General features: G+C 39.0%; 1 protein-coding gene across 4 annotated transcripts in view; it reads right to left on the reverse strand.

The window, feature by feature from the left end:
- The window catches only part of LOC111080758 (protein sickie), a 209,087-nt gene that overhangs the window by 138,971 nt on the left and 43,701 nt on the right, over positions 1–26,415 (reverse strand). For 3 of the 4 annotated variants that reach the window (XM_041592292.1, XM_041592290.1, XM_041592289.1), the window contains one exon: positions 3,003–3,173. In XM_041592292.1, the coding sequence (XP_041448226.1) occupies positions 3,003–3,173 (171 nt within the window). Of the gene's footprint in view, positions 1–3,002; positions 3,174–6,254; positions 6,441–26,415 lie in introns of those variants that run through there. The other variant, XM_041592291.1, reaches the window with a different exon arrangement.

A 26,415-nucleotide genomic window follows, 5' to 3' on the forward strand; every position in this document is an offset into this window, starting at 1 on the left:
AATGGGAATGAACGGTAACTATTGAAATGGGGTATTAGATGGTGCTTCTAGGAGGGGTTCTAGTGGGATATTTAGATGGAGTACTCTGATACTGGAGTAGCTGTTACCGGAAGGAGTTTTGTTAAATATGATGGAAAAAATCATGCATACAAAATAAAGCAGCAAAAATAGTCATCGAATTTTCAATAAAATTTACCCAAAAATTTCAACCACAAAAATTTATTTATTTTTTTTGGTAAAATATTATTTCTGAATAAATACACCATTCCCTGCCCGCAGATATTTGCATATTTTGAAACGTTCATTCCATAAAAACCGCTTCAACGTGCAACGTGAAATGCAACCATGGGGAATATATCTACGGGATATGGCGTATCCATCCATACGCCAGACAGAAATACAAACAATTTTTCGCATGCTACCAACTAATTTAGAGGAGCCACCTCCTTGCCTTTCCTTTGCTATGTTTTTTTTTTCTTTATATTTATTTCTGAGCAAATTGGCAAATTGAGTTTGTTAGTCTCGGGGAGCTCCTCCTTCCGCTCCTGAATTTCCTCCTACTGCTGTTGCTGCCACCCTCAATGACATATAGAAATGTTGCACTGTCCCTTCATTGCTGCAGCAGTGGCACGAGGACTTGTACTTCCTCCTATGGATAAACCCAATTTGGCGCCCATGTCACATACGTCAACGCGACACTGCCACGCCCACTGTTCGTTTGGCAATTTGTCAGCTCTTTTCCGCCGCTATTTTCAGTTCTGTTTTTGTTTTTTTTTTTTTTTAGATTTTTGTTCATTGCTGCTGCTGCTGCTGCATCACGTGCCACACAACGGGTGCACGTTTAGCTGAGCTTATCATTTTCTCAAAAGACTTCTTTTTTTTTTGTTTTTGTTTGTCTATTGCCATTTCATTTGTTGTCTTTCGATGGGTCTCTCTCTCTCTCTCTTTTTCTGTATCCTTCCCTATGATGTCTCTGTTTGTAGGTATTTCTCTTTCTAAGAGAGAGAGCGCTGCTCCTTCTCTCTGTTTCTATTTAATATGCAAAACGTCAACTAAACCAAAAACTGACAAAGTTGAAATAAATTTTTATTTCATGGACCCGCCACTCTCTTACGTTCCGTTTTTCTATATTTCGGCAATGAACTTGCCGCAGATTCAGTTCAGTTTAGAGCAAACGAAAACGAGAGAGAAAAATCAAGCATTTTTTGCAGAACCTATAAATACTCTTCACGTCATTTCTTTCAAATGAAATATGATGAATAAGGAGAAGGAAGCCATAGAAAAATCGTAGAAAAATCATTCAGTTTTTTGGATAACTTTGCTTCAAAAAAGCACCGATCCTTAATATCGATTGCTGATCGGATATTGATACTTTTTCTGAGCTATTTATCAACATACATATGAAAAAGTAAAAGCCAATCTTTGACTTCTCTTTCTTTGAAGTGAAATCTGAAGAATTTCGAAACTTTCTTCCATAAAAAATAGACAGGGGAAAATGTCTTTTAATGGCAAACAATAAAATACTCATAGATTCTTATAAAATCCAAAAATATTTCCCTCTTTCTTCAGCAAACCTTATCCAAAAATCAGTATACCCTCTGGTAATGTATGGGCATCTATAAACATTCCCTAGCCGTACCCTTAGCCTTGGCGTAGAACCTTCTTTAGGAGCGCCTCCTAAAAGGGCAAAAAGCTTTTTGGGAAATCCCATCACGTAGCAGACGGCGCGAGCTAAAAGACAAAACTGCACACGAAGAAATAGCAGCAGAAAACCTTTCCCGGTTTCAAGCTTTCCCGCTCGCCCTTTACAGGGGTAAAATTTCCCACCAAATACGAGTGAAAACTTTTTAATTTTAATTTCATAAATGCAATGAAGTGCAACAACTGGCTGCAGTTTTCGAGAATCATCATCATCCGTAGCCACTGCCACTGCCGCATCCGAATCCTCATCTAAATTCAATCAGAGATGCAAGAGGCAGATGCTGTGGCAGCCAGCAAGGAGAGGCACAGTGGCACAGTCCGTGTGGCAGTTGCAGGACTGTCTGCCTGCCTGCCAGCCTGCCACCTGTCCACCGAAATTGCTTAGTGCGGCGGAAATCATCATTTTCCAACTCCCGTAACTGAATTTCCCCCCAGCAGTTCGCCAGCAAAAAAAAAAAAGTTTTGTCATCCATGGATAGATGACGTATCCACCTTTCAAATGCATGCCACACGCCCTGCCACACACTCGAAACGTGTGTGTGTGTGTGGGTTTGTGTGTTCGTTTGTTTGTGTGCGGGGGAAATATTTTCACGTTGATGCCACACGGCATTTGCATATGCCCCGGATAATGGTACGGCTGCGGGTTTTCTGTGTGTATTTTTCCTCCTCATTTTTTTTTTGTCATTCAAAAAACAATTAACGTAAAAAAAAAATGGTATAGTGACTCATGGGACTCGGCTTTTGGGTGCAGAGAAAATTCACTGGCATTTAGATTTTTTCACGTATTTTTATGAGGCAAAAGCCAAAAGAGAAAATGATTCCCAGTGCCAGTGCCAGTCATCGTCGTAATGGCAGCACGGGTAGTGTGGTAGGTGTGGCAGGAGTGTTCCTGTAGGACGTGGCAGCCTTTTCTAAAGCTTTTTCTGAATTTGAATTAATCAGAAAACGAGTTAATCGAATGGGAAGCCACATTATTGGAGGGACTATTGATTGGTGAAGATTGGGGAAAATATTTTCTAGCACTAAAAAAAGGCATTACTTGGTAGGTTTAAATTAAAAGATATTTTCTTTACATTAAAAAAAAGTTCATAAGTGCCCCTTTAATATAGAAATTCTAAACCCAGCCTGGATGTTATTTTCAAGGCAATTCATTTATGTAATTTCCATCCAAGAACTTTGAAATTTCCGCTACATTCAAAGGCTTTTGTGTTTCAGCTTTTAAAAGCCGGAAAATCTTTAACTTTTCCAAAATTTCATTTTATCAATTCTATAAAATTCGATAAAAAATGTTCGCCACTTACCATTTGCTGTTGACTCTTTGGCTTCTTGACCAAATCGGGCACCTTGAAGCTGGTAACAGCCTCAATAACCTCAGCCAGCAGCAGGCCATCGCGACAATCTGCTGAGAGATCTGTGACTTTTCTTTTCGATTTGGCACGCTCCAAATAATAGTTGGCCCAATCTGTGTAGATCTGCAAAAAAGGCAAATGAAAAGAGTATAAATATACATGAATATATAAATGAATATAAATGCTAGCTAAATGGCAGCCTAATGGCATATTCAGGCTGTAATTAAGAGCCAGCAGATACGAGAGTACTGTACTTCCGCACAGCTGTGCCCCCATGGGATGTGGATGCACCACACACACCACAACGTTGGTTGCAATCTCTTTTACACACAGATTTTTGGGTTATCAGGAAATCATTAGCCATTATCCTTCTTCGTTCAGGGAAAGAGAGGAGCGCCCTGGCTCCTCCTAGAGAACTTGCTTCCCTCTGCTACGGAGGCAAGGACATATGCACAAGGAATGCCAAGGAGTCAGCAAACAAATTAAAATTGAAGACATTTATCCACACCCCCTCCCTGCACACAAGAGGAGAAGCAAGACAGGGGAGAGGAGTCTTTCCAAGAGGTCGTTAAGAAAATCTGTGGCACCACGAATCCTTTATATATGTGTTTAGTGTGCGTGTGTGTAGAGAGTGAGATTGGCCATATCTTTATCCATCTCTCTCTATTACTTACATTTATTTGATTCAGTTCTCAGTTCGCTTTGCTGTAAGGTTCTTTATATTCCAATACCCTTTAAGGAATAATCATGATTACGGCTTGCTAATTTATCCAAATATAATAGATAATAGAAAAATGTTCGATGGAGCAACACAAAAAACGAGAAAATATTCGCCAAATAAAAATTTCTGCTATTTAAATGGATTTTCATAATAAATCTTCCCAAGCCCAGGGCATTAATAACTTCGGATAGAATTGTGCTTGTTTTTCTTTGGCCCTAACTTAATTTGTTTGCCTTGCAACATTTTTATTAGACATACTGTATATATGTAATTATTATGGCATAGGACTTTTGTGATTTAATGGCAGATGAATTCTACATAAGTTTGAAAGAATGTGTTAACTTTGTGGCTCATTATGCTACAGAATTTGTAATACTCGTAAAATAAGAATTAGAAAATCATCAAAGAATATCGAAAGATTGTCTGATTAACGATCCAGAAACTGAATTTTTCTTTACGCAATTTTATTTTAAATATGAAAATATATTTTAGTTATTTTTAAACCAGAAATATAAGTTTTGAGGTAAAGTTTCTTATGAATAAATACTATTAAAAGTATTAAGTAAATGCCAAACAATATTTCAAAGCCTAAAACAAAGTATTAAGAAGTTTTTTCTGGCCTTTCCTTGTTCTAAACTATAATACACACATTTCCAGCAAAGTTCTAGAACAGAAAATAAATAAGAAATGCTGGAAACAAACTGTAAAGCGAAAACATTTCCTTTGCACTTTCTATTGTTTTTCCCCTGGCACTCGCACTCGTACTCTTCCGCCTTTTCCCTGATCCTTTAGGGTATTTGAAACTTTCCTTTTTGTTTCTTGGTCTCGGGTCTCTGGTCTCGGGGCATTATTAGCTTTCCCAGACATTTGCTGGCCCCTCACATCGTTAGGCACATCCTTACATAGTTTTTATTATGCCACATGCCACATGTCCTCAGCCCTATGCCCCCTGCGCGCCCCCTTGCAATGGTAATCCTAATGTGGCACTCATCTTCCTGCCCCGGTATCTGCCTCCTGCTGCTGCATATGCATGCGACACATTTTGTTTGGCCTTTGCTTTGGCAATAAAAATATCTTTCTTGCATTGTACTTTTGTTATCTTTTCTATCTTTTGCCAGCCTTCAGAGTCGCTTCTCTCTCTCTATCTCTGACTCTTCCAGCCCAGCCACTCTCTTCCTGCCCTTTCCCAGCCTCTCTTTCAACTGTTTTGTCTAGCTATTGTCCCTCCGCTCCACTGTGTTGGCCCTCCGCCACTGCCTCTACTGTTTACAGCCCATAGTCCCTTCTGTTTTGGCCCTCTACTGTTTAGCCATATTCCCCATTTGTTGTTGCCACAACCAAGTTACGAGCTGGCTTTACATCTCAAAGGGGGGCCGCCACACACACACACACAGGACACACAGGACAGACACAACACAACACACAACAATGGACTTGGCCCTGGACTAAAAAGTCCTGAAAAGTTTTCGTATGCAAGTTTTTTTTTCCGAGTACCTTATAGTTGTAGGGGGGTGTGCGAGTATGTTGTATTCGTCGTTGATTATATTTTAGGCAGAAAATATTTCTGGATAGGTGTTTTTTCTCCAAATAGAATCACTAGGGGAAACTCTATATCTGTGGGAATTCTAGGTTCTTGAGATTTTACAAAAGAACCCAAATTTGTATCCCATATTTCTGTGCCAAAAGAATTATGTGGCCTCCACAATGTACAAAAATAAGAAGCTTATTTCATAGAAAATGTAATTGTTAAACCCAAATACCGAAATTAATTACGATCTGAGGGGAGTATAACCCACAGTAAAAGTACAAAAAAAAATTGGACATAAGTTCCAAGGGAATTCCCTAAGAATCCAAGGAAACTCGTTGGGAAATCCAAGCCTATTCTTTAGGGGGTCAACAATATTTTCTTCACATATATTTATTTCTGGCAATATATTTCCACATATTTTTTCTCCATGCAAAAATCTTCATAAGAAGTATATTTAAGTCTACTCCAACCTGTTTTATGCTTTACTATTATTGCCCTTGCCTTTGATTTCCATTCGGTTTTCCCTGTTATTCTTTTTCTGCTTTAGGCTCAGGATTTGGCTTTGGCTTTAGCATTGGCTTTGGCTTTGGCTTTGGCTTTGGGCTTTCGGACAATAAACTTAAAAACTTGTTACTGGAAAACAGCCGTGCGGGCGGGCAAAAGTGCAAATGTCAGTGTCACAGTGGCAATTCTGTCTCTTGCCATGGCTTACAGTACGAGTATATATGCCACTCGCAACACACACCCAACCCTGACAGAGAGAGAGAGACTCCCCTCTGTGTCTGCCATATATGAACTCCATATTTCTCTATAGCTACTTTTCCTTGCATTTTCCCTCTTTTTTTCCCCCATTGAAAACTACGAGTAAAACTTAGTTATGGGACAAAATGTTAGTCTTTCTTTCGTTTACTAATTAATTTATAGTTCACTCCTCCTTTTGCCATCACATACAAACCTTGGCATAGTCCTGCGTCAGGATGCCATTGATGTTGTCGCAGGATCCCTGATAGCTCACACAGCGAGCTAACATTTTTCCGAGTGGGAAAAAAAAAGGAAGGGAAACCCTTTTTTGATTGATGGAGTTGATAATTTTCTCTTCTTTCGTTTTTTTTTTATTTTGTTGTTTACACTTTTACGCACATTTTCTTGATACCTTTTTTCCTTTATTTTTCATACACTTTTTCATACATTTTGTTGTTGATTTATTTTTCTATTTGTTATACATTTTTTTATACTTCTCTCTCTCTCTCTCTCTCTTTTTCTTATACTTTACACATTTTAGTTTATTTTTTTATTTGTTTTATACACTTTTTAACGCATTTTCTTCATAGTTTTTCCCTTTTTAAATAGATAAATAAACAAGGGACACTCTCTTTAGAGTTTACTAATCAATATCATTTCAAGCCCTTCACATTATGTAGTGGACATTAAACGTAATTTCTGAATGTAAATATTCTAGTTATATAAAACATAAAAAATATAAAGCCTAGTTGTTCAAAAAATCCATACCTGAAGGCTTTAAAGACGGGAACCCTAAAAATTGTCTCTAAAAAGTACTCCCCAACCCACAGGCACAGGCTCCCATCACAATCTAAAAACCCAACTCATTCGCTATGAATAAGCACACTACCCCGTACACTTATCACACATTATGCACCTTTCAACCGCAGCGCCTGTTTATGGGCCCGCCACAGAACCCTCTCCTTCCCCTGCCTTTCCCCTTTTCACGTGGTTTTTCTCTCCTGCTTATGCTTTTTTCATAAATATAAAATTACAGCCCCAACGGATGGCCGACATTTTGTATTCTTTGCTTCATTATTGTTAGTAATTTTTTTTTTTTGCGCGCGCGCAAAGACCCATTAAAACGTCAATTATGATAAAGTTTTATTGAAACGCCACACGGCGCTGAAAGGACATTAAAGCTTATCAGCAGGAAACAAGAATGAACTTCAGAAGAAGGCCAGCAGAGGAGACCCAACGAGAGAGGTCCTTGAGGGTAATAATAATACCCACTAAAAAACATTAGGCAATGCTTTTACACTTTCACTTTCACCCTTTTCAAAAAGCGTACCCTGCTCTACCAAAATTCTGCTTTCTGTACCCTATACAACCCTTTTTGCTGTCTCCTGCTGCCCTGCCTTCCTTCTACATTTTCCCCTTTTTTCCAAAGGTTTTCGTGTTGAAAATCACACGCCCACTTGGGCAAACTAATTGAAAATGGAAAGTGCCACAAACACCTCTACGGAAATGGGTTTTTCGGTGGAGCTTATGCATAATTGGAGCCAACGTCCGACACCCTTGTCAGCGACATTTCAGAATCCGTTTAGAGCAGAACTTTGTTGTTGGCCAAACAATTTTGTTAGCCTGATAAATTTTCTAGTTTTCGGTGGGGGTTGACAAATCGTTCAGGAAATCAATTTTTGTGTGCGAGGCAAGTATGAAAAAGGTCAAAACAGTAGCACCATTTACCAAATGAATGAAAAAGGGGGAAAAAACCCCCAGGAAAAGCCTCAGTCTATGTCTCAGCCACGCCCTTATCTTACATGGGGGGAAATGTCAGTCGGAACGGGGGGGGTAGCCACTTTTCCGAGGGGCGGGTAGCATTTTTGCCTCGAGTAGTACTTTTACCTTACATTTTTCGTTCTTCGTTCGTTTCGTTCGTTTCGTTTCGCTTCGTGCAAAATGTCAGTGGAAATGTCACAAAAATAAAAGTAATGCTGATAAAAATTTTATAGCTTGTCAGAGAAAATGTGCAAAAACAAAAAACACAAAAAACAGGAAAAATAAAGGCCCTCTGGGGGGGAGAGCGCCAATGTTCTGTTCTGTTCTTTATCAAAAAAGATGTCGCGACTTTTGGGTACTTTAGTTTATTGGAATTTGCATGCCACATGCCACATTCATGGCAGTGGCAGTGGCAGAGAGAGCTAGCAACGGGTAAGGGAGGAAGGGAAGGATGTGTTGTATTACTTCTCAAAATTTATGTTAAATCGAATGCCTGTAAATATTGTCTGCTGCTGGCTGTTAAATAACTCTATCGATGTGTGTGTGTGTGTGTGCGTGAGGGATGTGTGTGTGTCTGTCTGTCTGTCTTTGTGGCAGCGTACGTGCTCGCTCGTTAAGTTTATCTGCCAGTTAACAGTTAACTGTCGGCTTTAAGCTGCTTTAAGGCAAAAGCCTCTTCTCTCTCGAGAGCGTAGTCAGGTGTGTAAGCTGCTCAGAATAAACAATAATAATAATAATCTGTACGGATCGAATTTCGAAGCGTACTCTTTGGACAGTGCGTTTCATAGACATTAGGATGGAGTGGTGTGAAATTTATGACTTATTTGGTATACAGGAATTTTTAATTAAATGCAAAGATTCGATAGTTGAGTCGATAATTATTTTCGGTAATCAATTCGATAATTTTTAGATTTTCCATTCTATTCTTATCGACTTTAAACGATAATTCGTTGAAAAATTGAATGCCATTTCTTGAATGGAAATATTACTCTCTATTGCCTTCCTATTTTGAGATGCACTGTATTTACTAGTATGTATGGGAATAGCTCAGAAAATATGTTGCCCTGCCGAACCTAATCGATAGGCAGCACCAATGGCAACCTGTTGTCAGTCAGCTTCTTCTTTGATAATGGAGCAGCTTCCAAAATATCTCAGCCCCACTCTCAAAAGCTGAGGGTGTCTTAGAGGGTGGCATACCCACCCTAAGATATTGAGCGACTTTTGTGGCACATCATCCTCACTCTAACCTCATTATATTTGATTGTATTATCGACTTTTATCGCATATTTGACCCAACAGTTGCCCCCGAAAATTCTACTCCCCCCCCTCTACCATCACCATCACCTGAAATTCAATTTGGGGACAGAAAAGAGCCTCAAAGAAGAAATCAAATCACAAGGCGATTGACATTTGAAAGTAATGTCAAAACAATCTTGGACACCTTTTCCACAGAGCGAGCACAGAAAAGGAAAATGGACAGATGGAAAGAGAACTCCACTGATTGAGCCAAATGATGTGTTGATGTGCCCAATCAACTGAGTTTTCATATCAAAGAAAATTCAGTCCCCATCTCTATCTCTCTCTCTCTCTCTTTCTTGACAGCATCATTGAGATGTCAAGAGAGAAAATGGGGGCGGAGTGCACAAAATATGACATCATTTAAGGCGAAAGGTCAATCGCTTCAATCGAGCCATAAAACTTGCCTTTAAAACGAAAACTATAAATCCATAAATACATTTTAGCTGGTGTCTAATGCTCTTTAAAGAGTGCTGCAATCACTGGGAAAACAGTCTATAAACCGTTTGTGCGTGTTTATTTGTTTGAATAGACTATAAAAACATTTTTATTGAGTTGTTTTTGTAGTTTTATAGAACATACACGGATTCGTTTTGTGTACGAGTAAACAAAAAGAAAATAAACTAAAAAAAAAAATGGAATAATCATTTTACTTGAGTAAAAGAATGTTTTTAAAATAATCTGATAAATAATAAACCTATAAAAATGTCCTATTTATTGGTATCCATCAATGGAATCATTTTATCGTATCTTTTTTACACTCGTCCTATCCCATATTTCAATTTAAATTTCTCCCACATGCTCCTAAATATCGTGGGACCTCCTTCTGCCACTTTCGCTCTTAGCCCTATAACATTTGACCCCCAATAAGACATCCCAAAACGGACCCCCGTGCATCGCCAATTCGGGCACTTAGCCTCGCCTCAGCTGTGGGGCCAATATTCTGTGTACCCCACCAAGGACCCCAGCATATCCAATTGCCATAAAAGTGCCGCTGGCACTTCCGCACAGAACACAGCGAAAAAAAAATGCCAAAAGTTTTGTCGAAACTTGTTGTGGGATGATATATATTTTTGTGTATTTTTTGGTTCAGTTTTTTTTTTTTGTTTTTCCTGAAAAGTTTTTCCTTTTATTTGTGGCATCTTTTAGTTGATGAGTCGTTGGGGGGTACGGGGGACTCTGACAACTGGGTCGCATATACATTTTTGATGAGCTGTCATTATTAAATGCCCCTCCCTATCCCTGCGGAAAAGCTAAACGAAGGGGAGTGAAATTTCCTTCGTTTTTCCGCCTAGAAATATTTATTTATATATTCAATTTTATTTATGTGACAGATGACACGACAGAATACAGTCGCAAACTTTTACTTTTCTCCTCCTAGCCTAGGATTTTCTTTTCTTTTTCTTTTCTGCTTATCAGCAGAAATAATTTACGACAAAAACTTGTATTATTTATTCCGCATTGTCTTCTGTTCTGTTTCCTTTATTTTGCCGTGAGTTTTGGTCTAGTTTTTTCTTGAATTTTGGTCTAGTTTCTCCTACCATCAATTATGTCACAGAAAATTGTTAGCAATTAGGGAATGAAACGACAAAATAAAATAATAACAATCGTTTCTGCTATTCGATTGTAGACCGCCAAACCCGACCCTCTTTTGTTTCTGCGTGGGCTTTTCTTCTAATCATTTTCCCTCCATTTCATTCACTTACGACACACCTACGCACCTACACACACGCCTCCCAGCGAGGGGGTTGTCTGAGTAGCAGCTGGGGGTAGAAGGGGTGATTTTGTTTGGCGCAGACAAGGGTCTAGTTTATTGGCCTTTAGATGCGATAAAGTGTGGTGGGAAATGGGTCGTTGGTGGATGTCTTTAGAGAGCTTTTTATTGGGCTTTAAGTGAGTTCTTTATGAAATATGAATATAAAGAAACAATAAGTAAGACAGCGTACTCTCATATAGATAGTTTGTCTGGTTGAGGAGACTTTATTTACGAAAATTATTTTGATTTAGACTTTCAATTTTTAGATTATTTTTAACAGTTTTTCTTAGGATTATTCTTTCAGTTTCGTTAGCAATGTGCTTAAGAAACATGTAAAGTGAGTTTAATCAGTGAAAAACTTCCCTTTTTTTAGTTAAAAGAAACTCAAACAAAAACGAATCGTAAAATAGAAAAGTAAGGCACTAAATCGGCCTTCAATTAATTTCTTATAGCCCTCAAATCTAATGAATGTTTTAACCCCCTATATCACAGCGTTTATATCTTAACCATTCACACATTTACAAAAGAGTAGGACTTTCCCCTAATGACACATTTTCCTGGTCATTTTCCTGGCCATTTACCTGCCTAGTGGCTGCTCTATGGAAGCCATTGGCTTATATAAACATTCAACTAATTGCTGAATGCATCAATTGCTTGTCTAATTTTGCATAAAATGTGTAAAAGAAAAACATGACCATAGTAGAGAGAGAGAGAGCCAGTGAAAAGGCGCACTGAATGGTTGACCACAGAAAGGGGGAGGAACCAACAGGGAGCAGGAGCAGGAGATAGCAGGGAAAAGCAGTATAAGCAGGAGGAGCAGGGGCACCAGCAGGGAGCAGCAGCAGCAATAGAGGGAGGAACCAACAGAGGCAGGGAGTGACCACACCACAGGCAACCGCAGGATATACACACACACACACACACACGATGACCAGCCGGACGACGTGGACTAGGCATGGCATCTGCGGCAAAGTCAATGGGATATATGGGCCATTGAACACAGATGTGACCCCGAAAGAGGGAGAGGGTGAGAGAGAGAGGGGGAGAGAGAGACAGAGTGCGAGAGCACGGCTCATGGAGTGTGCAAAACAATTGAAGCAACCCTCGAGGGAACCCAAGACCCCAAATCGATATGAAAAACATCCAAAAATAGCACACAACCAAAACCCCTAAAGACCTCTCAAATTTCACGTAAAATTGCACATAAAAACCCTTAAAAAAAAAGAAGTAAAAACCCTAAAAATTCAATTTGGAAAATGGCCAAAATGGCAAACAGCTTTTCGACCCAAAAATAAGGGGAAAACTTGCAGGCAGAAAACATTTTTTAATTATGTTTTCAATTAATAATGCGGCAACACATTTTAGAGGAAAAAAACAAGAAAATAAAATAAAAGAAAAACAATAAAGAAGCTAAGGAAAAAAGGGATAAAGAAAAATATAAATTTAAAACAGTTAAAAAAAAAACGTCCAGAAATTATGAGAAAATGTAAAACATTTTCGCGTTAATTTAATTACCTCTAAAAATAAAAGAGAAGGTCCTAGGGGCAGGGGTAGGCTTTAACTCCTAATTATTATGCCACACGAAATGGGGCAGAATGGTGGAGCGAATGGTGGGTGGGGGCGACACTGAGGTTAACAGCTGTTAACGGCATGGCGTGTTTCGGGCCTTAAGCTTAACAGCCATGAGGCATGAGCGGCACGAGGAGGCATGCCTCCAATGGCATGAGATGTGGCATGAGTCACCTGCAATTGACGTTGAATGGTGTGGAACACCCCTTTAAGGCACATTACGCATACGCAACGAGGCGGCGCCGTTACCGCCGCTGCCACACGAAAAACCTTTTCCCTAAATGAAAGCACAAAACAAGGTGAAAAGTTTCCCCCCACCGGGTTTTCGGGGGCGTGGTGGGGGCACTGAAACAATCAAAGTTTGCCAGGAGACGCCACGGGGCACCGCACCCTCCATTTTAACAGCTTGTTTTTACGTTGGTACGAATTTAAAGCAGCCTTGCCACATGGCGGGGCATGAAAATCAAAGCCCCAGCCGTCGTAATGTGATAAAAGCGCCCCATGCAAAAAGAAAGGAAGTCGAAAGGAGAGAAATTGTTGCCTAATGGCTTCATTGCTGATGTCTGAGAGAAAAAAAAGGGGTCGGTTTCTGATTTCGGTTTGGGGCACAGTTCTGCTGTGGAGCTGAGGCGCAGTTTCCCTCGTAATTTTCATATTTTATGTGATGTGGCGGATCACCATAAGAAAAATCATAAATAATTAGGCAGTGGGCATAGCCTTTTGGGCGAGATTTTGTGGTTCAATAATGATAATGATGCTGAATGATGCTGGGTAATGTGTTAAAAGGGGCATAAATGGTACGGGTCCTAAGCAAAAAGTCCTAAAAGGGTACCCAAATGTAGTAAGAAATACAGAAAAATGAAATTTGTAAAGTAATATTTTCTCTAGAAAGACTAAGCTATTAAGAAATATTGAATAATACATTCCAATTTTTGGAACTTTCAATTTAATTGACTTTAATTAAATTTATAATTGTTATTCCACTAAATTGGTTAATTATGCTGAATTTTAATTTTTAAATTAATTTATTTTTTGTTTAAAATTGTATCTAAAACTTTTTATGTATATTTATATTTTTTTTTTGTCGTTTCTTTTCTTTGTTGGTAATTTGCCTTGGACAAATTTTTTTGTATTTTTATAAACTGTGGATTATTTGATTCATTTTCGCTTTTATTATTTATTTCCATAATTTATTTTTTTATAATTTCTTAATGCATTTAATGCAATTTCTTTAATATTTTTCCACTTTCACACAACACATTTACCATTTTTTAATGGACTTTTTAAGCACCTCACTAGCAAACCAATTTATTATTAAAACTTTATTATATTAAAAAATGTATAAATTCAATTAAATTTTCAACATAATTTAATAGAAAAAAACACCCACACTGGCATCTGGTACTCCTTAAAATGATTAATTATTGGGTTGCAATAACATTTAAAAGAACATAAATTTGATTCAATCATTATTTTCCAATGATGCTTGTCAGCATTTACCTCCTCCTCCCGGCACTCACATGCACTTTCCACCCCGGCACACACTATGTTTTTCCTTTATTTACACTTAATTAACTGCATTTTCCGCGTGGCACCATAAATTTCACTTGATTAAACCATTTGGCGGCACTACTTTTTCCGAAATGAAAAGCCAATGAACGATGCGGCAATTAATTCATTAAAAATGAGAAAACAACAACACAGAAGCCAAATCAAATGGAAAGCGAAAGGCGCAAAACGGGGCACGCTTTTCAATTCTATTTTCAGTGTTCAGAACAAAAACTTTTTCCCGATCCCCAGCGAAACGCGACGACGCTTCTCCGATCAACAACAAAATGAGACTGCGGGAAAATCCCAGAAGAGAGACAGAGTAAAAGAGAGATCTCTAGAGAGGGAGCAGCACCCCGTTGCACCTCCTCCTCGTTGGGGGAAGATCTATTTTTGGTTGTAAAAAGCCAGCAACATTTTCGTAGCAACATTTTCGTGGCTGTCTTTACTTTCGGTTGAGGAAAACGAATGCGATTTATACCCAAAAATAAATTCATGTAAAACGGAAATGTTTTAAATGTGGCTATGGGCCGCCTGGATTAAGCGATCCACAGAGGAGAAACTTGGGGAGAAAACTGAGGAAAAATTCAATTACTCAAACCATTTGGTAACAAGAAATGAAGGCTACCTCTAAGGGAGGCCGAAGCTTTTAATACTCTTTAAAAATCTGCTGCCACTTTTGGAATTAAAAAAAGGCAGGAGACAAATTGCAAAAATCCTTGAGGAGAAAAATTCAGCCTTAAATGCTATCCTTTATCTCCGATACAAACCTCTTATCAAACTCAAGGAACCCTCTAATGGAAGGGCATAGGACATCTTGTATTTAAATTACAAAATAAACAATTAGATTTTCAGTTAAAAGTAAGTGAATGAAAGGCACAGCTTTTGGCCCCCAAACACACACAAACACACACACACAAATGCCAAATGCAGAGATGCAGGAGGAAAAACAATGAAAAGAAAATATTCATGAGGAAAATGATTCCGCCACCCAACCTTTATAGAAGGGAGAGGGAAATGGACTCGCTCTCACTCTCTATAGATGGCAGGACTGCCTCTCTCTATATAGGTAATACAATATCACTCAAGATGAGCAAGTTTTCAGTTTCACTTACAGCTAAACGGAGGGCAGGAGTAGCTGTAGAAGGAAGAGCCAGTATCTGCAGTAGTAGCTGCGGAAAGAATGGAACTGGGAGCTGGAGTGGGGGGCACTGCCAATGCAAATAAGTCAAGTCAAAATTAATTTACATTTTACAGCAACAGCAACGACATCCATCAGCAGCAGCAGCAAGAAAACACAACAAAATATTGACTTAGGAAACACACAAGGAGAAAAAAATACCCCAAACAAACCCCTTGCATACTTTCTGGGTGGGAACTGAGAAATTGATGGGGATGGCAGTCAAACAAAGAGCAAAAGATGTACGAAGATTGGCGAAAAAGAGTCAGAGGAGAGAAAGGGGGGAAGCAAAGTCATCCAATAACTAGAAAATATTTGTCAGAAAGACACCCCAAAAATTCTTTAAAAATAAGTCCAGAACAGCAGCTTCTTTACCCTACCATGGCGTTCTCAAGAGCTCTTCAGTTATAATAAACTTTAGCTAGAAGAAACTGCCAAAGGAAAATCCAAAAATTACTCTACAAAACAACCTTCAAAATTCCTTTTGAGAATGTCCCAAACAGCAGCTCAATTTCTCAATTCTTTCAAGCACTTTTTCCAAAACAGTTCTTAAAGTTTTCCCCAGTTCAAGAGAGCGGGTTGTTTGGCTTAAGCACCCCCCACTGCTACATTTCCCGGTGTTTTCCTTTCAATTTTCTGTTTAGTCAACTGTCAAGTCAGTGGAAAATTAGAGTGGAAAATTAGCGCCCTGGATGGAAAAAAAAAACTACTTCTACAAGTTGCTGCTCCTGCTGCTGTTGCTGTTGTTTCTCCTCGTCATGCAACAATTTTTGCAGCCACAGAACATGCAAAGTCATGGCCCCACATACACACACTAGAGGGCGCGTATATTAGTCATGCTAGTGGTGGCTAATCAAATGGGATGGAGAGAGAGGTGTGGCTGGTGGAAGGGAAGGGGTTCGAACAACAGTCGTGGAACTAGAAAGACAGTGGTGGCAGGAATAGTGAGACAGAATAAATATTCTTCCGACTAGGGAAGGCTTCTAAAACTGCTCCTTAGACAGTGGCAGTCCGAAAAAAAAATTCCTACCTGCTACAGTGGTGTCAAAAACATTGGCTATACCTTATTAAAGCCACTTCCACTTATTCCCCGTCCAAAGTCTATCGATGAGAACGTTTTAATAGGGGAAATCCACCTTGAGAGCACTTCCTATGCCCCTTGAGTGGGGCACCACGTACTCCATTCAACGCCAGTGAACCCCAGACAATGCATCCAGAAATATTTCTAAATATATAGTATGAATGTGCAGCAAATCGTCCACTCTTTTATCATCCTCATGGCCCAAACCATAGCGCCGCAGGAAACCCATACTTGCCACTGGAAACGATATGAATCCGTACACCAAACCATTCTGAATTCATGGCCCTTTCCTCCGCTAGAATCATGCCATGCCTTATACCGCTCCGTATACCTGCCCCTTTGCTCGTTCTCCGCCTAGAAACAAACCATATCCCTCTCGGAACTTTTATGCTAGTGCCACACGCTATTTTTACAAACAATTTTGCCAGTTGACAAGCGCCAAGAATCGTGGAAGGGCACACACACGACATTGAACGACAGTACCACGGGGACACGGAACGGGTAGAGGGGTGCAGCGGGTTCCCCCTACGATAACATGGCAACTAAGTGGCCGGCTCCTCCACAGGAAAAGGGGGTAGGAGTTCCTCTTCCTGGCTTGTTAGTTGTTTTTTGCATACTTCTCCTCCCTTTTTTTTCTTTTTTGTTTGTGGCCAAAGTCAATACAACCAACAGCCAACAGCCATGGGGCATGGACTTTGGTTTCCTCTGACGTTTTGGCACTTGATGAAGACTAATTGCAGTTAATGTGGCATGAAAACAGCATCATCTATTGGCTCCCAAGAGTGTGGTAACATTATGGCGAGCCTATCTGCTCTATGGGCACACAACGACCAAAGAATCACACAGTTTAGGGCCTAATTAAGTAAACTACTTGCATTAATTAACAACAAAACACCAAGAACACACACAAACAAAAGGCGGCAGCATTTGGTTTATCAAAAATTTCAATGCTATTTATAGCAGGAGACACAACAAGAGGCGTCAAAGGCACGGCACGACGGCAGACACTTTCTTCACCAACAAACCAAAATTATTTCAATAAACAAAACAGTTGTCGGCCGCTCCAGAGAGACTTTCGGAGACTTTCAAAGAGGAGGAGGAGAAACAGAGTGGGGAGGAATAAGAGAGGAGGCAAAGAATCAACAAACTTCGCGAGTGGGAAAATCATTTCGAACACACAAATTATGTTTCTTATACGAAGTTCAAGGTCTCAAGAATTGGCTTGGGAAGGAATTTATTTGGAACTTGTTTGATGCGCTTGTGTCATTTGAGAAATATATAGAAATATAGATCGATAAATATATATGGATATGGATTAGTATTTACTACTCTTAAGATACTTTTAGGAATTTTATTGTATTTCTTAAGAGTAAATATCGTACAAGAATCTGCAGCTCTCCTCAGATCTGTTTTAATTGTTCAGAATATTTGTGGAATCAGTAGAAAATATGACTGACAGATTACTCTTTCCTTGGGCTTTTCTATTTTTATGCCCGTACTCAGAAAAGAGTTAAGGGGTACATATATTAGATTTGTGGTAAAAGTGGATGTGTGCAAGGCAGAGAAGGAAACGTTTTCGACCCCATAAAGTATATACATATATTCTTGATCAGCATCAATAGCCGAGTCGATATAGTTATGTCTGTCCGTCCGTCTGTCCGTCTGTCCGTCTTGATGAGCGCCTAGATCTCAGATCTAGATCTATAAGAGCTCCCCGCCCCCTTCCGCTCACACAAAGGACGAAAATCTGTGGCAAGATACAGATTTTAAAGATACGATAAAACTAAAAAAGCAGTAGAAAGAGAGTGCCCGTAGAGAGTGCCCATATCTACTAGATTGCTGAACCTGAATCAAATCGGATCATAAATATAGCCAGAATAAAGAAATTTAATTTTCAGTTTCTTCCCCCGCCTCACCCTGCCAGAGACTCATTCTCTTTCTCGCTCGCACACTCTGCCGCGTTCAGTGCGCGAGCAACCCCTAGCGGAGGAGATGTAGAATTTAAATGGTACATGTCTAATCTACATGTTAGATGTATAATTTACATTGCAGATGTATTAGTAGATACCAAATGTAGCAAAAAAATATAATATGTAAAATTTTTTTTTTTAATTTTAAAATTCTAAAAAATTATAAGCTCAAAAATGAATATACTGACTGAGAACGGGTATAAGTAGAGTCGCGTCCCCAGAAGCGACTCACACGCTCCTTCTCGTTCTTTATATTTTCCTTTTTTAATATTTAATTCTTTTATATAGTTTTTTTTGTTTTTAATTTTTAATCTTTGCTTCAACAGAAAAGTAGTTGAAAATAATAATAATAGTTTTTTGCTTTTTATAAGTAAACGCGTATTGCAAATAATTCCCTCACTTTACAACCCTGTGTCTGCCCCGTCATGAGTCAATGACTGGGTATTCCCCAAGTGGCATGCGTATAAGGTGCAGGAGATATGTTTTTCTCCTACTTTAATTTATATAAATAACATCAGAGGCGCACCACGGATGGTGCCACAACAAAACATGTGCCACACTCTCAAACTAGGCGTGTCTGTGGCACTGACAAAATAAATTGCGTCAAGTTCAACGTGCCGCCAAATGTCGAAGAAGACAACAACAACAACAAAATAGAAAGGCGGGAAGGAAGCGTGCAACTAAAAATAAATTATAAAATAAATTTTAAAAAATAAAAATAAAATAGCGGACACGTTGAGGAGGAGTTTTGAAGCAGGGGGAAAAATAACTTAGAAAAATGGGGGAAAAAACTGTCAACGTGCCTCATAATTAATTGCAATACTGCAACACTGCCACAGGGGCAACTTCTTGCCTCTTCGTTAGGATATGCAGCACGTGCGTGAGCATTAACTACAACAAAAAATATCAGGGGAAAACTTTTGAGTGATCACGAAAGGCAGGAAAATCCTCCCATAAAAGGAAGGAGGAATTCCCCACATTTTCCACAAGAAAGGATGCCACACACACACATGAGGCAGTAACCCTCCCCACATGAGGCAGCAAAGGAGGAAGTTATGACACGGAAATCAGGCAGATTTTGATGGCAGATGAGTTTACGCCTCCATAATTTATGGTCTCTCATTAGAAGCTGCTATAATTTCATCATTTTTCAAACTAAAACTCCACCAAAAGAGAAGCAGTGAGGAAGTGGTTAGAGTTTCACTCAGAAGAGAGCGAGGAAAGGGTTATAGTTCCCTGAAAATAGAGAGAATGGGTTAAAGTTCTCCACAAAAAAGCGGAAAAATGGAACGGATTAATTTTGTGACATGTAGAAATCATTAATAATTGTTGGAAATCCCGCAAAAACACTTAAATTTCTCCTCAAAAATAGTTTATTGTCTAAATATTATGTCACAAACTCTCTCTCTCTCTCTCTTTCTCGCTGATTACAACATGAAACCTTCAAAGAACATTTAAAATTCCTGCATGAAATATTGCCAAATATCACCCTAAAATCCCGCCCTTTGAGTACCCCTTTACTCAGTCCATTAATTCCAGTGTAAACCACACAAATCACACACTGATTATTACAGCATTAAAACCATATGAAACCATTCCAAGAACATCAATAAAACATAAAGAAAAGAGTCCCACCATATATTACGAGGTATCATTCTCTCATCTTTTATGGCCAATGAGGCAACATTTGCATGCTGTTTGGGGCAACATTGTTGTTGGCAGATCTACAGATCCAGACCCCACCGTCCAGGCGGCAGCAAGAAAAAGTGTTGACAACCAGAAGGTTGTGGCAACCAGGTTGCGCATTTGCCGACACACAGAAAAGAAGGGTATCATGATTTGGTAAAGAAGTTTGGCAGGTATTTTGTAGAAGGAAGAAATTAAATTTTTCTTTTGAATATAAATTTTAGATTTCTTCAAACATTTCAATCACACATTACAGATTTTACGACAATACAAATCACTCTAGTCCCTTCAATTTTCATTAAAAACGGGTTAACTCTTAAAACTGTACAAATATTTTGACCAAATTGCACAAAATGAACTACAATACAACTCTCCATAAGCCTGTAAAGTTGCTTTATAATCGCAGTACTTTAATCGATTTTAAGGCCGATTCTTTATCAAATAACTATTGAATGTGCTCAAAAATGTTAACCAAACTTCGCTACAACATTTTCTTATCATACTCCTGACAAGTTACATACAAATCATGGGTTCCCGTTAGGTTTAAAAACTGTTCTCAATTTTCAAACACCAATTTACAGTTTAATAGGGTATTTCTACCTTCGTTCTCCTCAAAACTATCCCTCACATTCCTGATTTTCTCTCTTTTCTGTCTTTTCGCACTCTACCCTGAGTATTTTTAAACTTTTATGCTCGTCTACTCCGTCGCATGTCACATAATTATGAGGCACACACGATGCTCATGCCTCACACGTCTCACGTCTGAGGAGGCTGCAGACGGCAGACTGCAGTCGGGCGTTCATTATTTAAGCCTTTTTATGCGTGGGAGCAAGGGAATTACGTTGGAAACTCTACTATATGCATGCATTATGCTCTTCCGGGAATATTTACGTATATGTATGTATATATGCAGAATATGGTGAAAGAAATATGTTTGCCAGCAGTTTTTTTTTTTCTTTTATGATGCGCTAACTGTTAACACACAGGACATTCACAGGCGCCACTCTCTCCCTGGCACTCTGTCCTGTAAGTGTGTGTGTGTGTGTTTGCCTTTGGCTTCTGTGTGTCTCGTGGTTCATGTCTGGTCATAAAGTCAATTAAATGTATATAAATTTAATGAGAATGCCAGTCCAAGAGTCGAGGGCTTAATGAGCGCCCGATGAAGGCTGCTTGATGCTCAGGTGCATCATCACCATCCAAAGTAGATAAATCAAATGAAATCGAGATTATTAATGAGAAAAGCAGTCAAATAGGGAATATCAGGTACAACTTTTAAAGGTATTACAAAGTGGGGAAACCCATATATAATCAGGGTTTGAATTGACCTTTATCTAAATCTAACGTAAAAATGGCATTCCAAATTTTCCATCATGAAATATATTTTATTCATAAATTTACCATATTTTCCACTGCACAACTTGCCACTTTCACAATCTCTTAGATCCTCTAAGCCACTTACAATCATAATTACCTTAGAACAAAGATGTTCATCGAATGAACACCCCAAAACGTTGAAAAATCCGCTTACCTGCAACGAAAACAAAATACAAAACAAATTAGAATTTGGAAATACGATTATAATGAGGCGGGGCGGCCGGAAAATCCAATTAAAGTATATTTAAATATAAGGAAAATTTCGCTGCCACACAACCTAATTAGCAACAAAAGAAGCGGATTAAGTTACCAGCGTAAAGAAGAGACAGAAGAAAACAGAGCTTAAGGCCAGGAAATATCAACAGCAATTAGTAGGCCAAAAATATTAAGAAACATTTAAAATTCCCTTAACGCTGATTAAATATTAGGAAATTTTTTTGAATTTCGTGAGGAAAAACTAGCCCCTAAATGGAGAATCCTGAGGCTTCATTTTCCATTTTCAAGTGTATTTAATGCCAGTAAAATTCCTTTGGTCTACCGAAAATTGCTAGCAGAAAAGGGCATAGAGAAAAGTAGGAGAAGAAAGGTGCGGAGAGAAAAGTAGGAGAAGAAAGTAGGGGACGAGTGCGCTGAGGAAAAACTCTTCACAATGGCCATCATCTGGCATTCAGCGAAGAGCAAACCATGCCCGTCAGGCGGGCAGCTTCCTGTCTTATGCTCTCTAATATCCGTTTTACTCGTTATCCTTTTCTTACTCCTTCTTCATTCTTTTTGTTGTTACTCCGCCGCCTCCTTTTTGGGTGGTTTTTTGGGTATTTCTTTCATCGTTTTATCCACTTTGCTATTGCTGTTGCTGTTGCTTTTGCTGTTGTTGCACTTTGACATGTGTAAGTGGCTGTCAAGCGTTACAGAATGATATTTTTCCTGCCACTCAGTTCTTGGATGGGATGGCATGGCACCTTCTGTTCATTGTAGTCCCTTTTTTTGTTGTTGTCCTGCAGGTCCTTCCGCTGTTGATTTTATTTACATTTCTAGGATTTTTTTGCAGAACCCAAAAACCCCCCTTCCAGTACTACTTTTAGCATTTTTTGGGTGACACTTATGCTAATATTTTTAGAGGCCAAGAGAGGGTCCACGTCCACTCATTCTGTTTGCACTCCTACAAATCCTTTCCTACAAATTGTTGAATCCGAATCCCTTTTTCCCCTCCTTACAACAAAGCAGCAAAGCCTTTTCTGCAGGCACACAGAAATATTGCCAACTTTTAGGCTTAACAGGAAAATTTCTGGTTGTAGTGGAAATCTCTTAGTTGGCGAGGAAATCTCTTAAGCAGAGATCCCCTGATTAGGGTATTCGACCCTTGATATGACAGAAGCAACAAATTACTTAAACGTTGCCCTCAAGCAGAGCCCTTTACCTTCGGGGGTTGCTATGGCTGCGAAACCAATACGAAATTAGGGAAAGTTTCATGGGAAACTTTCGAGCGAGAAGTAATTTAAAATCTTATGGAAATTTTGGGGGTATTTTGGAGAGGAACATCTATTACATGCTTGAATTTGTGAGTATTTTATTTTAATTATTTTGTTTAAATGTATTTTATGAGTGCATATGTTAGTATTATTTTTTTATTTTAGTTTTTATTTTAGTATTATTATTATTAATATTTTTCCACAATTTAAGTTTTTTTTTTTTTAATTTTTTTGTTCTTTTTTTTTAATATTTTTATATTTTTTATGGTTTTACATTTTTATAATTGATTTTTATTTTATTTTTTACACTTTTGTACATCAACAGAACTTTTAAATTCCCTTCCGTAAGAATCCCTTCCCTAAACACATCATTCCCAAATGACTTGCGATTTCAAAGTTAATTTTAAACCCTTATGGAAAGTCGATTTCCCTCATGAAAAGCCCATTTCCCTTAAGGTTTTTCGTATTAAATATGGAAACCCCAAAACAAATTAACCTATTCGAACTCAAAACTAGGAAATTTACACGAAATGAATAACCTTTCACAGTTTAAACCTAAGAACCCATATTAAATAACCTCTCGAAAGTTCAAATAACCTTTAAACTTCAATTTAGGAAACCGAAACGCTCTATCCTTTCTATAGTTGCCCCAAAAAGGAACCCTTAAACGGTATAACCTTTTCAAAAGTATCTCAAATGGGAACCCCCGCAAAGAGGCGAAACAATTTTTGAAGTTCAGGGTTTTCATAATCTATGCACCATTTCCATTTCCACTCTTGAAAAACAGTTGCCCAAAAAACAGTTCCACATTTAATAAACTGCAGCCATAGAGGAGGGAGGAGAGGAGCGGATTCTATGGAAACCCGAATCTGCAGCATCCCACAGACCCTCAGAGCCTCAGAGCACAAAAGTTTCTCATTAAAATGAAACTTTGTTGCATTACCAGAAAAACTTCCTTACATCCTGCCATACACTTCCCAACATTGTGGCATATGAGGAGACCTTTCAAATCCCTGGAGCAAACGAGTGTCTTTAAACTGATAATTGGATTTAATTTTTGAATAGACACACGAGAAAGGCAGCGCCAGTAGAAAGAGCCCATAGACTGGACCTCGGCACAAGACAAAACCCATTAAAATTTGCAGTCAGCTAACCCATAAGCCATAGACATAGCCGTAGCTCCATAGTTCCAACGCTCCATTCGAGATATGAAGGCATGGGCCTGGGTTTTCGGCTTATGTTCCCGTTTTAGGCAGGAGTTTCCTTTTTTTACAGGGTGCTTGTGGGATAGAAGAGGTATTTTGGGTTCAGGGATATGTATGCCAGAGCTAGAAGGAAATTTTAATTATTAATATAATGTTAATTGGTTTTTTGTGCCCTCAAATCTTTTAAGTCGCGTCAAGCCCTGTAAAATCTATAACTTTTAGAGCACATCCTCCAAGAATCGCACAGTATACACCTGTCGTTACCCGCCGTTACAGCCTTTCTTTGTTGTGCCTTTTTGAAACTGTGAAAATTTTGACATGTGCTTGCCACATAACAATGAGGTACGTGGGCGAAACGGGGCGAGTGGGAGGCAGGACCGTCCTGTCCCCTGGAGTGTCGCATAAATATTCATTTTCTTGACTTTAACGTTGTCGAAAGGGTGACTGGCTCCACAGCTCCTACCTTCTACCTCCTACCTCTCGCTTGCGCTCCCTTGTTGACTGCTGCATCAAATGCGTGTTATATAATCCCCTTAGAGCTGCCACGGGGCTAATTTTTAATTTTTATGGTTCACATGCCCTGCTCCCCTTTCGACGGAGAGCTCATAAAATGAATAATTGCCACTTTTTGGCTCCAGTAGCTACCAGTCGCTTTCGCTCGTTGGATGCTAATAAAGCGGGAGACCGAACCAACGGGCGAAAGGGCAGTCTGGCCACTCACCCCCCGCAATCTCCCCTTCAAACAAATGGAGATTAATTTTATTATAATGTTTCCCGACTCTGGCGACTCTTTCGTTTCCCCCTTTCTTCTGGTTTTTTTTGGGTCTGGCATTAAATTAATTTGTGGGGCTACTATGTACGTGGATTGTGCTTTTTTTATATTTTGGTTGCTGTGTTGTTGTTTGACCAGCGAGCAGCTCCATGGATACTCCCACAGAGTGGTTGTGGATACGAGTACTTGATTACATCCGTGAATATTATGGGTGTACTCGTCGTTTGAGTGTGCGTTTGAGTGCGGGCATGTGGTTTTTGGATTTAAATGAGTGCTGTGCTGCTTTTGGATCCCTTTTGATGTGCTCCTTATGTGAGTGGCTTTGTCGAGGACTTGGGGCATTTGACAGCAGCTTAGGAGTTTAATGGGCAGATTAAGACTGGATATTGGCTATAAAATATGTACAGTATTTTCCAAGCACCCAATGAATGCCATTGGGTTTGATGGCTTCAATGGTGAAAAGAGAGGCGATTTGGTTAGCATTTTCCTGTGGATAAGTATTAGAAAAAAAAAAGCTACCAGTCGGGGAGGGGGACTGTTTTCCAAAATAGAACATTTTGATCAGACAAAAATTCAAAAAATACCCAATAAATTTTTTGAAACGTTTTTATTTTTAATAAAAACTTAACTAAAATTACCAACATAAAACTTTTTTTAATTTGATTTAAAATTGAATTGAATTGAATGTTCAAAAATCAAAAAAAAATTCTAAAATTCAGTAAAACTATTAAAAAGGTTATAAAATATGTGCATTAGAAGAGCACTAAACAAAAACACAAAAGAAAAAGAACTAAATGTGTCTAAAATGCGTATTAATATTGTAAAAATAAAACAACTAATAATGTAAAAAAATATATAAAAATCGCGAACTAAAAGTGTATAAAAAAATGTGTACTAAAATTTTCATTCATTTTCTTTTCGCTTACATCGCTTCCATGAAAAGTCTCTCCTGTTCTAGGCAAACAAATTTTTGGATATTTCCTGTGTAAAGAATTTAATTTTCCAATTTCCCCATCAAAAACCCATTGAAATCCCCAAAACATCGAGCGAGAGGCGGCACAAGCAAACGAAACATTTTGCCAGATATTTGTATAATGCTTATGGCCCTAAAAGGACACAAATCCAGACACTCCAAAACAATCATACGGCTGAGTCAACAACGACATGAACGTTGGGGTTTTTGGGAAGAGCTTTTCCGAGGGCGGTGCTCTCTCTCTCTCTCTCTGTTGCAGGATCTGTGACAGATTTCAGAGTGGATGTGAGAGTATGTGGTGGGTGGGTGGGTGGATCTGGGTGAAAGGAACAGGAACTCTGTTATGCATAAATCACTTTCACTTGTTTACACAAATATAGGCGCAGAGTCGAGTGCTATATAGAACTCTGATGCCACAAATAAAAATGTTGTTGCTTTTCCCCTCAGACTGCTTCCGACAGAGCTTAACGAAATTTTCAATTTTTTTCACCCCAAGTTGTTGTTTCATTTTGCCGCCACAGCAGAAAGCAGCAGCAGGCTCCCATTCAGAGAGGGAGAGAGAGAGAAAGGACACAGACCCATGGGCAGCAGGGCCGGACGTAGGATGTCCAGCCTCCCAAATACAGTCCACACCCACGAGGTGGAGCCCAAGCGGAGAGTTCCACCCACTTCCACCCACACACACATTGGCAAATATTGAAAGGGAATAATAACAACAGTTAAGCAAACAATGTG

This window comes from Drosophila obscura, unplaced genomic scaffold (genome assembly GCF_018151105.1).
Source record: "Drosophila obscura isolate BZ-5 IFL unplaced genomic scaffold, ASM1815110v1 contig_179, whole genome shotgun sequence".
NCBI lineage: Eukaryota > Metazoa > Arthropoda > Insecta > Diptera > Drosophilidae > Drosophila > Drosophila obscura.